Below are 12,385 nucleotides of genomic sequence, written 5' to 3' on the forward strand. Positions count from 1 at the left end.
CTCGTGCTGATGCAGTGTGCTGCACGTCGACACTTCTGCACTCCACAGAGTTGACGCACCCCGGGAGCACTGTGACAACCTGGACCCATCCGTCTGCATGGGACTGACTCATCTCCAGTCCACACCCCCCCTCGCCGCAGGGTGACTCCAGACTTTTTCACTGGTAAGCAGGAACCAGATGGTCCTCTTCATGATCGGAAGGCTAAAAATACAGCACACTTCATTCAGCTGAATATTTTCATATCTTCACTGGCAAATGTGAGTGTTTAACTACAAAACAGCAGTGGATTTGCAGCACAGGATGTTCTCGATGTCAGGGATGAGGGGAGGATGAAGAACAAGGGACAGTGACAAAGTTTTATGCCATCACATAACTTCAGATGCATACTGTTGCAGTTATGTAAGATATTGCACAGATTTGTACAACCACACATCCTTTCCCATGATGATGAGGAAGTCTGTGGGTGAGTGTATAAAAGTCTGTATAAGCAGAAAAACGTTTCAAGATGTGAAAGGGACAATTTCGGATTCTCCAAGTCTCTCACGTCTTTAATTTCTGACCATGCATGGATGATTTTTGTCAGAACGGGAACCAGCTTTTATAACAAGAATTAAAAGACACAATTTCCAGTTCTATGGTAACATAGATTCTTGTCGTGTGCGGGCGCGCAAGCGAGAGAGAGAGAGAGAGAGAGAGAGAGAGAGAGAGAGAGAGAGAGAAAACGGACAGCAGCCATTGTGGCTCTGTCCAAGCGAGCCTCTCCAATGAAACTCGACGGGCTCTTAGATCCAAAATGGCCGAGATAGCATTTTGGTTTCCTACCGATGTTCCGTTACAGCTCCTGTACTTAACATCAGAATTGTAGTCGGCAGAAAGCGGCACATCTTTCCTGACTCAGAAATGAGGTGAAGCTACACCACGGCTCTCCAGTAAGAAGGATGACGAGGAGTACGGCGTGATCCAGCCAGAGGCACCGAGGCAGGAGCTCTAGTGCTCGGGAGCTCTGCAGCACGGCATAATGATAATGGCGGAAGGGGCGGCAGGTGCGGCAGAGCAAGTCCAGCGGCGCCCAAGTGGACGGACCTCCCGCGCTCTTTGCCCCTCAGCGCTGCACCCCGTATCTTGAGCGAATTCAGGACATTTTTGACTTCTATTATTTTTTTTTGTCGCAGGAACAAATTCTAAGAAATACCCCAAGACAGAAGAAGTGAAGAATATAAATATATTTATTTTAAACCGGTAAACCACTCGAAAGGCGCGACCGCCGGGGATGATTACACACACACACACACACACACACACACACACACACACACACACACACACACACACACACACACACACGTTGACATGATAATGCGCAGAGTTTGTGCCTAATTAGGAAATCGAAGGGGAATATATCGAAACGACAGCATGAACAGGTTTATGCTTTAAACGAGTAGAAAATCCTATAAAAAGTGGTTTTTGGTGTTGGCTTTGCTTTGAGAATTGTTTCTCGGTGCTGATGATGTGGTGACTCGCGGGCTCTCTCTCGGAGTCGGGCGCTGAATCACCGAGGAGGAGCCGCGCTCGCGCACAGAGATTTCAATGAAGTAAAATTTCGAGAGAGGAAAAAAAAAAAGGAGACGGTGAAGCCCGAATAACCGGCAGAAAGAACGAGAAAGACACTGTTTCAGAGAGCCCCGGCACCCTTAGGAGACAAATTCCCCATTGCTTGTTCTCATTCAGCCACATCGGGGTCTAGGCTGCGTTTCTGGAGCAGGTGCTGAGGAGGAAGAGGAGGATGAAGAGGGACTGAGGCGGCCTCGGCTGACGCTTTCAAATAAAAGCTCACGTACTTGTTGTTTCGCAGCAACTCGTTGCCTCCTGAAATGCGGGCCTCTTAAGTTCCGCCGTGCTGTGTGCGGTAACCTGCCGAGGGGTCAGAGCAGTCAGTGTGTCACTTGGCCGCGAGAAGAGTCGATGGGAGAAGGGAGATCCTCCAAGAGCCTCAGAAGGAGACCAGGCAGTGGGCAGGGTGGCTCACGCCACGAGCATCCTTAGAGCTTCAGCAGTCATCTTTCGTTGTGGGGGGAGGAGGTGCTTTGTGTCAGGAGATGACTAAACGGGCAGCGAGTGTTTGAGGGGGTGGCACGGGAAGTGTGTGTGTGTGTGTGTTGCGTGAGTAATTAAGAAAGATGGAAGAGGAATCTGGAACTGAGGAGTAGACACCGAAAGGTGCGCGCTGTGCTTGCTGTACGGCGGATGCCCTACAGTGCAGGGTGTTCCAAGGTGGGACAGCGCTGGGCAACATGATAGAAAGGTGGAGGAAGACTCCTCTGACCAAAGGAGGAAAACAGGGCTTTCCCATGATGGTCACGGAGTTCCGCCATTCGTAACAGAGAGCCCCGTGTGGTGTTTTTTTGAGCCTTCGGTCTTTTCCCCGTCCTCCATTTTCCTTTAGTCTTTTTTTTCCACCGTGGGATGGCTGCAGAAAGCCCGTTTTATACTTTTTGGCCGGGATTTGTTGGACTCATCATCCAAATCTAAGGAAACGCTAACTACTCAACCTGCTGAAAAATTGCCGCTGTATGAACATGTACTGTAGACACATGCATAGAAAGAAGTAAGGTTTTCATCTCCGTCCATGTAATGGATCGTTGACGGAAGCGCGGCGCGCGGTTCCAGTCCGTGTCCATTTTGGCCGAACTTGCCTTTCTGGAAAGTTAACCGAAGATGTGCCAGGTGAATTAGGTTTTGGAGTGCAGCTGAGTTGCGAGCCAGGGGGTGAAAGGTCTGTTACCTTTTCCGTCTTTCCCTTTCTGTAACTCTATGATTGGATGGACAGACCTTCAGAACCGCTCCTGTCGCATGCATGCCTTTGTGTATTTACCGGAAGTACTCCATTCAGTGTCAAAAGCGAAAGACTTGCACCTTAAGACGTCCATTTCATCACATTGTCACCTTCACCCTTTGTTCTCAGAGATGAACTCAAGGCAGTTTTTTACGGATCTCAACATGGGTCATATATGAAAGAACTGGCCAAACACACTGGTACATTGCTACTTTGAGCTGTGTGTGGATTGTAACCCCGCAGAAACATTTGATTTTGAAAACCCAAAAAGTAAGACTGGATGTGATTTGTTTCATCATATATCTCAGGGGGAGTTAAGTTTTAAAAAAAAAAAAAAAAAAAAAAATCTGTAATTTGACTTCTTCAACCCCCCTCCGGCTTTCCTCTCCCCCCCACTTACTGTCAGTGGGGGGGGGGCAAGCTCTTGAGGTCACCCTGGGTAATTACCTCTGTGGTTAGGCAGGTGTGAGACTCCTGACCATGGACGCGGGTCAGGGCAGCCCAGAAAGCCCCAATCGGGCTGTTGAGTACCTGCTGGAACTCAACAACATCATTGAGAGTCAGCAGAAGCTCCTGGAGTCGCAACGGCGCCGCATTGAGGAGCTGGAGGTCCAGCTGGATCGCCTGAGTCAGGAGAACAAGGACCTGCGGCTGGACCGGCACCCACGCACCTCTGAGCCTAGTCAGAATCCACCCTCCTCCCACAACAGTAATGCCAACCCTGTCCCACCACCTCCTCCTCCGGTGCCGGCTCGGGATCGACGGGTGCACACTCGACTGACCCGAGGGCTCTCCTGTGGATCTGCCCCGGTGGAGCGGGAACGGGAGAGAGAGAGACTGGACCGAACGGACAGCTCCAGTACCAGCCCAGCCGCCACTCTGCGCAGACAGTGAGTCCCTGATACCCTTCATTATCCTCAAGTTCTCTCATGTTCACTTGGGCAAATATGGAAACCTGTTTTTATTGAATAATACAGTTTAGACATTTTACTGAGCAATACACGCGCACACACTTATTGTCTGGAACCGCTTGCCCCAAGCGGGGTCATGGCGAGCCGGAGCCTAACCCGGCAACACAGGGAGCAAGGCCGGAGGGGGAAGGGACACACCCAGGATGAGACGCCTGTCCGTTGCAAGGCACCCCAAGCGGGGCTCGAACCCCACACCCACCAGAGAGCAGGCACAGGCCAAACCTGCTGTGCCACCACACCCCCCTGAGCAATACATTTTACCTGTAATGATAATTACTGGCTCATATTTGTCATAGTATAAGGTAGTTAATTAAGGTAAATCACTGTATCTTTAAATTCCTTATCATTCAGGGAATGTAGATTAAGTATTGGAAAGAAAACTTTACTCAGTCTCCAGCTGACAGGGACGATGATTAGTATTCCTGGCCATTCGCGGACCTCCTGATTCCTGCAAGAAACACCATTTCACTGTGGCCCTCTTTAACAAGGCAGCATCCCTCTGCTAAACGTGGCTCTGATTAAAGTCTTTTTTGCTATCGGAGTCTGCTTAAACAGCACTGTTCTGGGTGGACCTCCGACAACCGGCTCTCCTGCTCCTTTCAGCACACATAAGGAAGAGAGGAGGTGATTGTTCGATGTTAACATCAGTAAGCTTAAAGGCCAGCAATTATGGGGAAATCAGCAGTGGGGGGTTCTGCCGTTAGCATACTCACTGACTTGGTACTCTGTGTATGTCTGTGTGTCTCTGGCTAAATCCATCGTGAAATTCGCCTACTCGGAAATAGGCCTCTCTTCCAGTTGCTTGGCACTGTCCTCTTGCATAAAGCCCCACTGTGATGATAGCCAGACACTGCGGGACTAGGGATTTGCCTGCCTCATCTCATGTCATGCTCTGTTGAAAGAGGTGGCTACAACACCCATGTTACTGAGCAATTGCTGTGTTTACATACAGGTGGATGGCAGAGAATACCCAGTAGGTCACAGAGGACTGATGCATGTTTAAAAATGTGAGAACTTCCTAATCCATTTGTAGGGATGCTTAGTTCTCTGTGAGTGGACTTTTTACAGTATGTAGTCCATGGAGGCAGCAGGGGGCGTAGTAGTTAGCCATCGCTTTGCAATCGAAATACTCATGTAAGAATACCTGCTCCTGCTGTGGTACCCTTGTGCAGGGCTACAGCATAAGCTATGTCCCTGTATAAATGGGTGAATAAGTGTGAATATCTTAGTATACAAATTGTACATCACTTTGGAGAAAAGCATCAACTTTATTAATGAACAATATGAATTAGTGATGTTTTTCGTAGCACATGTAGAGCGGTGGTGGAGCACAAGGCTTCATAAGGCCAGTGTTTAAACTGTGCTCGACCACAGGGTTTGAAATACTAGATTTTATTAATCTGCAGCCAAATCAGTTTCAAAATCCAAAACTTTCTTGTCTCCCTTTTAGAACTCTGTGTGTCCTCATGCAGGCATGCCTTTGGTTTATGTGAGTCCTGCATGTAGGATGATGATGTGTAGGGGCAAGATAGTGGTTCATTTTGTGTGGGAGAGCGATGTTTTCAATATGCCATGGAGAGTAAGATTGTCAGTTTGTGTGTCTGTGTGTGTGTGTGCCCCTGTGTGGGTGAGTGATATGGCAGCAAGGGAGAGAGCCCCTGCAAGTCAAATATGTTCTACTTTTTTGTCAAAGTGGAAGATACAGTAGCTAAACACCTCCTGTTTGCTCAGATACTCCAAGTTTTCTCTCTTCCCTCTGGGGTGTTGTTCTTTCTGCCTGGTTCTGAAAGACAAGACAGGCTGGGATCCTCCTTGTTATTGCCTAACACTTGCATAGCTTCTGTTGCATTTAAAGCCATTCTATGAATGTTGAAAGGCTTCACTTTTACTGATTCTCTCTGTTTTTGGAGAACCCAGTCTCAAAAATTCAATATTTTGTTTAGCAATGTATCTGTGAGCATTGTGTTTTTTGTTCCGTGCAGTGTCGTAATTTTTAAGTAAGTTCTGTTAAGATTTTAATCACATTCTACTTCTCATCCAGTTCTATATGTGACTTTACTGAAAATTATCCCACTCATCAAAGCACCCTTGCCAAGTTGACTGCTTCCTTTACACGTTGGTACTAAGAATGCGCTGTGCAGGTTAGCACTGACTGACAGTAAACCTGATGTCCTGGTACCTGACACCTAAACAGTGTCTTCTGTCTCTTTTGGGGGTTCAAGGCTGAACTGTAGGCTGTATAACAGGACTCATCTGTCAATTTGTTCAGTTTATTTGTGGTGGCTGATACCATTGTATGTGTAAGGGTGTCGTTGGCCAAAATGGCACCCTTACTGCCAACAGTGCTTTTAAGCGCCTGTTGATCAGCCTGAAACCTTTCTGTAAAGTGATTTAAATGGCTAGTCTACAGAAGAGACCTAAAGGTGTCAAATGAAGCTACACAATTACTCTTCCATAAGCCCCAAGTACGGTGGCTATGGGGGATTAAGTCAGCACAACCTGGGGTTGAGACAGCAAAGGGGAAAAAACAGGAAAGAGGGCGGCAACCTTTTTACGCAACCGTGTTTTTGACCCTAGTTGCTCTCTTACACCCTGCTGTTGTGATCTCAAAATTAGCTGGCAGACCCCTTAAATTCCTGTTACCCTTGAAAAATGGGAACATGGTGAGTAGAAGAGGTGAATTCTATTGGTGGAGACATACAGGAAAGGTCCTTGTTATATTACCGTTCATTAATTCCACCGAGATGTGTTGAATGTGTGCTGCATTAACAACTGTATGATTTACGTGACTCGTATGGGAAAGCCTCTTTGGGACTGTGTGTGTGAACTTGCACTTACTGTATGCACATTATTTTTTTTCTCAATGCTGTATTCAGATTTCTGTTAATTTGCTGGCAGAGACAGGAGATGTTAACCTCTAGTTCAAAAATAGTTCACAATATAGTGAGTGAGTGAATAAGTAAGAGTTTATTTTAGTGTATAGGTATAGTCTATGGCCAGTTCTTAATTTTTTACCCCGCAAAACCAATTATCTGACACACACACTATCTGAAACCGCTTGTCCCAGGCGGGGTCGCGGGGAGCTGTTGCCTAACCCGGCAACACAGAGCATAAGGCTGGAGGGGGGAGGGAACACACCCAGGGTGGGACGCCCAAGCGGAACTTGAACTCCAGACCCACTGGAGAGCAGGACTCTGTCAAACCCACTGCGCCACCACGCCACCCCCGCAAAACCACGAGATTTACAAAAAGCAAGAAGCACTGAATTCATACTTAAAAACTGAATAAGTATCCCTGCTCAAATTTGTTGCTTCTTCTACAAATTCATGATCTTTTGCTACTTGGAATAGTAAGGTTTTGATGGCAAGTCCTACTTTTCTTACCATATGTGAGCTTGCATTTGTGTAATAGGGTGAAAAGGTTAAGTACATCATTTTAATTATGTGCGTCTGCCTTCACATTGCTGGGAGCAGGATTAATATGGACATTTAGAGAACAGTTCTAATGTTAAAGAAGGAATCATGGACAGTAAAATCAGTTGCAATAGGAATGTTTGAAATAAAGGTGAACAGATTTACTGATAGCCAGGACAGAGGAGATGAAAAGCAGTGTTGTTTGGCTGAGAGGGATGAAGGTTTAAAATTGCAGTGGAGCCAGAGAAGAGATATAGAAGGAGTGAGCACAGTGCTGAGGGAGTGGGTGGCAGAGATAGAGAATGCAGATTAAGGGCAGTATAAAACAGTCCCCAGCCGAAGCATTAGCTGGGTGTGCTGTCTTGTCTGGGACTCAGTGCCCATGAAAAAGACTTGGCACGCAGTTGAGTTGAGACCTTGGAAATTTAGAGTGGGCATGGGTGGGCATTTTTCCTCACAAGCCCAAAAGCAAGAGAGCATCTACTCTGCCTCTCTTTGCCTTTCTGCAGCAGGAATCACTGGTAGTGACATGCTATGGCTGGAAATGTATCCGCAGTTTGCCACCAGTGCTTGGGCAGCAGTGGGTACAGTAGTGATGTAACTGCAGCAAACAGACAGGTCAGTATGACCAGTCACAGAGACATTCAGGGAGCCTGTCTTTCCATGTGGAAACCTCAAGGCAGTCATGCTGCAAGCATTTTCCTCAGAAACATGCATAGACGCAGCTTTGATTCAGCATAAAATAGATGATCTGAAGGCATTGTGGTTACATTGCATGTACTATGGATTTTTTAGCAATACTACAAAGTCCAGACATGATCCATTTAGTTTTGTTTTCATCTATGTAATGCTGTCTCTGTGTGTTTGTGAGATCTGACACAGCTATGTGGTGATTGAAAGAACTCAAATTGACAAGCTTATAGCCCTGAATGTCCAGCATTGGTCTACAGCAGTCTGAGCCCTGAGATGCCTTAGTGAGCCCTCTGGGTCTTAGAGCATCCTGCTTCCATTTTTCTGCCAGGGATAAAGGAAGTGCCTCTGCTTCCACTAACCCTCCCTAGCCTCACCCTCAGTGGCAGTTATTAATAAGTAATATCAATTGGCCATTAATATGGGTATTAAATGCAGTGATGAATTAGTAATGAGGTCTGGGCCATCCTGCTTGTTCAGGGACTGTTGTGGCTGAACCCCTTGGCTCTTTGTGTTTATTGTGGCCAAGCATTTATTATCCTTTCAATGCCAGGAATTTTGGGGCTTGGTAAATTACTTTTTCCCTTTTCTGTTTCTGGTGCACATTCTTTTCATTTTGCCTTTTTTTTTTGAAGTCGTTGTTGTTATTCAGTATTCAAACAATAATGTCAAAGCAGGGTCTTTGTGTGCTAGTGCTGAAAGTAGTGGAGATCAATGTGTTTTTAATTTTCAGACAATAGATGAAATTATGTGGCGAGCCTTAAAATCATATTTCCTATGTCTACTCGTTTGATTTTCTCTCGAGGTTCTGAATAGAAAAGAATTCTGATTCTTTTTATCGAACTTAAATCACTTGCTGTCATGCTTTAGCTGAAAATTTCACTGAAAAAATATTTAGTTGAGATCAGGTGCATGCATGAGAAGAAATTGTATCTTTTCTACTGTCAGATTTTTTTGTCAGATGAAGTTCAACTTTTGATCCATTTCACTTTACAGTTTCTCAGTCCTTGTCCCTCATCCCTGTACCCATCCCATCTGTCTCTCTCACCCTTACAGATACTGCTCTCACCTGTCTCAGCTTAATGGCCTCCTGTATCATTACACTGAATGAGATCCTCTCCCTGTCCCTTGTCCCCCTCCTCCATCCCTTAATTCCTTTATTTCCTTCTCCTTCCCTCCCTCCCTCTCTCTATCACTCCTGCTCCCCTTTGCCCTCCCTCTTGCCATGTAGACAGATGGTGTATCACTAAGCATTCCTGTTTTTTTTTTTTTTTTTCTCCTCTTCTCCCCCCCTTCTTTGAGTCACGGGGATCCGATTTGCAGTTTCTTTCCTTGGCAGCGTGTGTGTGTGTGTGTGTGTGTGTGTGTGTGTGTGTGTGTGTGTCATAAAGGAGGCTGTGTTTGTGGTGTTTAGGACCACTCCTCCTTAGTGACCTTCTGCCTTCCCTGCTCTACGTCCCCATGACGATTGCGGACATTAGCCATCCCATAAATCATTGTGTACGCGTGCGCAATGCCAGGGCCTGCGTCCCCTGCTTGGCTTCTGTCGAGGCGAGCAAACAAAACAACCATCTTTTTGTAGTGCTGCAGCCTACCTCACTCTCCCATGCCTACGTGATCAAATGGCTCTGCTTGCTAGTTTCCACAGAAAAATGACCTATGTGAAGTGTCCTGGCTCCTTGAAATGAAGCTCAGGAAACATGTTTTACAACAGAAAAAATAAAATGCTTCCCTGGTTTTAGTAACCCAACTGACTCCTTGTCTGCATGATATTTGGGTCCACAGGACAGTCACAATCCAGCAAGGCACCATGGGCAACTAGATGGTAGGCAAGACATTTGAGGGTACTCTCTGCAAACTGTCTGTCTGTGCCTGTACCTTTGCTGTGCTGTGGTTATGTACAATGCAATGCTCATTCCGTTGACCTGCCTTATACCCAGGACTGCTTGGTTTGGAACCAGGCAGTAGTTTGTCTTTTTTTTGTTGTTGTTGTTATTTCCAATCCCTCATGGAGAAAATCCTAACGGAATGTACGGAAAATAAAAGATCAGTTGCAGTTTCATTTCCATTAGCTGAAGTGAAGCCTAAAACCTTGATTGAGTTTGTAACAGGAGTCAACCTCTGCCGAAGTTTGCTTCAAATTATGTTTTACATGTTGAGTCACAAGTTATATGGTTTCAAGTTTATGACAAAGCATAAACTTTACTGCCAAGTTTTCAGCTAATAATATTAATAATTCAGTGCTCAGCTGTTATACCTGACAGCTGTATTGTTTTTGCAGTGTAAGTACTTCATTTTGTGTTTAGCTGTAAAGCAAATATGTAAGAACCATAAAGAAACGTCATGAAGAAGAGTGTATGTGCAAGGTGCAAACATGGTGTGTGTGTGTGTGTGTGTGTGTGTGTGTTAAAGAGCTCAAAAGAGCAGGACAGAGACAATGTGTATCAGTGTTACCAGTAGAATTAATTAGTGTGACCTGAGTTTAATTACATTCATCCCCATAGGTGGCAATTACTGCTGTGCACATGACCTACAGAGTAACACTCAGCATCTGTCCTGGAATGACTGTTACAGCTACTGGAGCGTCTAATATAACACAACTCAGGAGGCCGATGGCTGACCTCGTACTAGACCTCACTGTGCCCTCGCATTCTAGCTTATGTGATGGCTGCATATGTCATTAGAGAACAGCCTCATCATGAATAGTCTTTTGGCAGGTAAAAAATCACACAGGTAAAGGCAATTCGTAGGAATCATCTTTGTTGTGCATAACTGAATATGTAGATGATTCTTGAAAATGTACATTCTTAAATACATTACTCCTTTTCCACTTAAGAAATTGTTCAATATCAAAGTAAATGCTAATGAAGTGAAAGTAGCCTGGAGCACTGGAATAAGGAGAACTGCTTGAGTAGTTAGGCAACTTCTTAACTGCAGGTCTTTTTTTTGACATACTTTTTTTTTTTTTCAGAACTGTAAAGGTTTTAAGGGGGTGCGGTGGCGCAGTGGGTTGGACCACAGTCCTGCTTTCCGGTGGGTCTGGGTTCGAGTCCCGCTTGGGGTGCCTTGCGGCGGACTGGCGTCCCGTCCTGGTGTGTCCCCTTCCCCCTCCGGCCTTACGCCCTGTGTTGCCGGGTAGGCTCCGGTTCCCCGCTACCCCGTATGGGACAAGCGGTTCTGAAGGTGTGTGTGTGTGTGTGTGTGTGTGTAAAGGTTTTTTTTTATTATTTTTTTTTATATGTTCCTGATGATAATCTAAAGTGATGAGGATACCCTTTTAAACCAAGGGTTTACAGAAATTATTGAACATTTTACCGGTACGTTGAAAAGCCAGTTTTAGAATATATATATATATATATATATATATATATATATATATATATATATATAAGTGAAAATGTCAATGACATTAATCCTAAATTTGAAAAGGTTTTAAAATACAGCCAGTATACAGATCTTCTTAACTAGGCTGTAAAAGAAGCTTAACAGTAGCACTTCCAATATAAAAAGAATATTCCAGTGTCTCTCTGTCAGCATTATTTTTTTGCCAAGCAGTTATGATTGAGCTGGACGATAACTGGTATGTACCCTTATGTTTTAAAAAAAAAAAAAAAATCTTTAAAAAGATGGGTTAGTTGGCATAGTGAGAGTTGGTTTGCTTTTCAGAAATTCTGATCTGCATGAAATGTAAGGACTGGCATTGATTTTGGTGAGTTTGATTTGATATCTTTAGCTCTTTTGGTTCTTATGCAGCTTAAGTTATCCATAGAAGACATGAAAAGAAGAGGTCAAGGCACGTTCTACTTCATCTGTCCTTTTTCATTTGCAGATTGGGGGAAAACACATATATACATATATTATTGCCTGCTGTGTTACTCACCAGTAAGTCATAGGTAGCAGTGTATATACTGGCCCAGCTCTCAAGTCCCCAAGACACAGCTCTTTAAAATGTGTGCATTTGTCATATGGCTGACAAAGTGTCAATGACAGACTGTTAGTGCTTATTAGAATTTCATGGGCTTGCATGTAGGTTGATGAATACATAATATGTTATGTAATATAAACAATTATTATCAAATTTTATTTGATTTTTATTTTGATTGTGAACTGAAACACTTTTCTGCCAGTGTGTATACCAAAGGCATGAACTGAGTGTCCACAGACTACTTTTTGTGTAGTCACCCATGGTATATGTGGTGTGACAGGAAGCAAGCATTAGCCCTCAATTTTTTTATTTTTAATGAGAAAAAAGAAAATCCTTTCAACACACAGGAGGAATGATGGAAATGTTCCTGTCCTTTGCTTTCACTGCTTGTGACATAGTAAGGTGTGATGCATTAGTTAATGACATGGGCTTGTAACCTGGATGTTGACAGTTAATATCTTAAGAGCAGCTCTTCTGTAACACCGTCGAACAAAGCACTTAATATGAAAATTTCCAGCTATATGAATAGGCGAAATTTCCTTTGGATAAAAA

General features: G+C 44.6%; 1 protein-coding gene across 2 annotated transcripts in view; it reads left to right on the plus strand.

Annotated features, from left to right (window-relative positions):
- The first annotated feature begins 1,315 nt into the window (after positions 1–1,315).
- Positions 1,316–12,385, plus strand: part of LOC108934819 (IQ motif and SEC7 domain-containing protein 2-like) — a 71,249-nt gene continuing 60,179 nt past the window's right edge. For both annotated transcript variants that reach the window (XM_029257136.1, XM_018752943.2), the window contains exon 1: positions 1,316–3,724. In XM_029257136.1, the coding sequence (XP_029112969.1) occupies positions 3,315–3,724 (410 nt within the window). In that variant the 5' untranslated portion in view covers positions 1,316–3,314. The remainder of the gene's footprint in view (positions 3,725–12,385) is intronic.

This window comes from Scleropages formosus, chromosome 1 (assembly GCF_900964775.1).
Source record: "Scleropages formosus chromosome 1, fSclFor1.1, whole genome shotgun sequence".
Lineage (NCBI taxonomy): Eukaryota > Metazoa > Chordata > Actinopteri > Osteoglossiformes > Osteoglossidae > Scleropages > Scleropages formosus.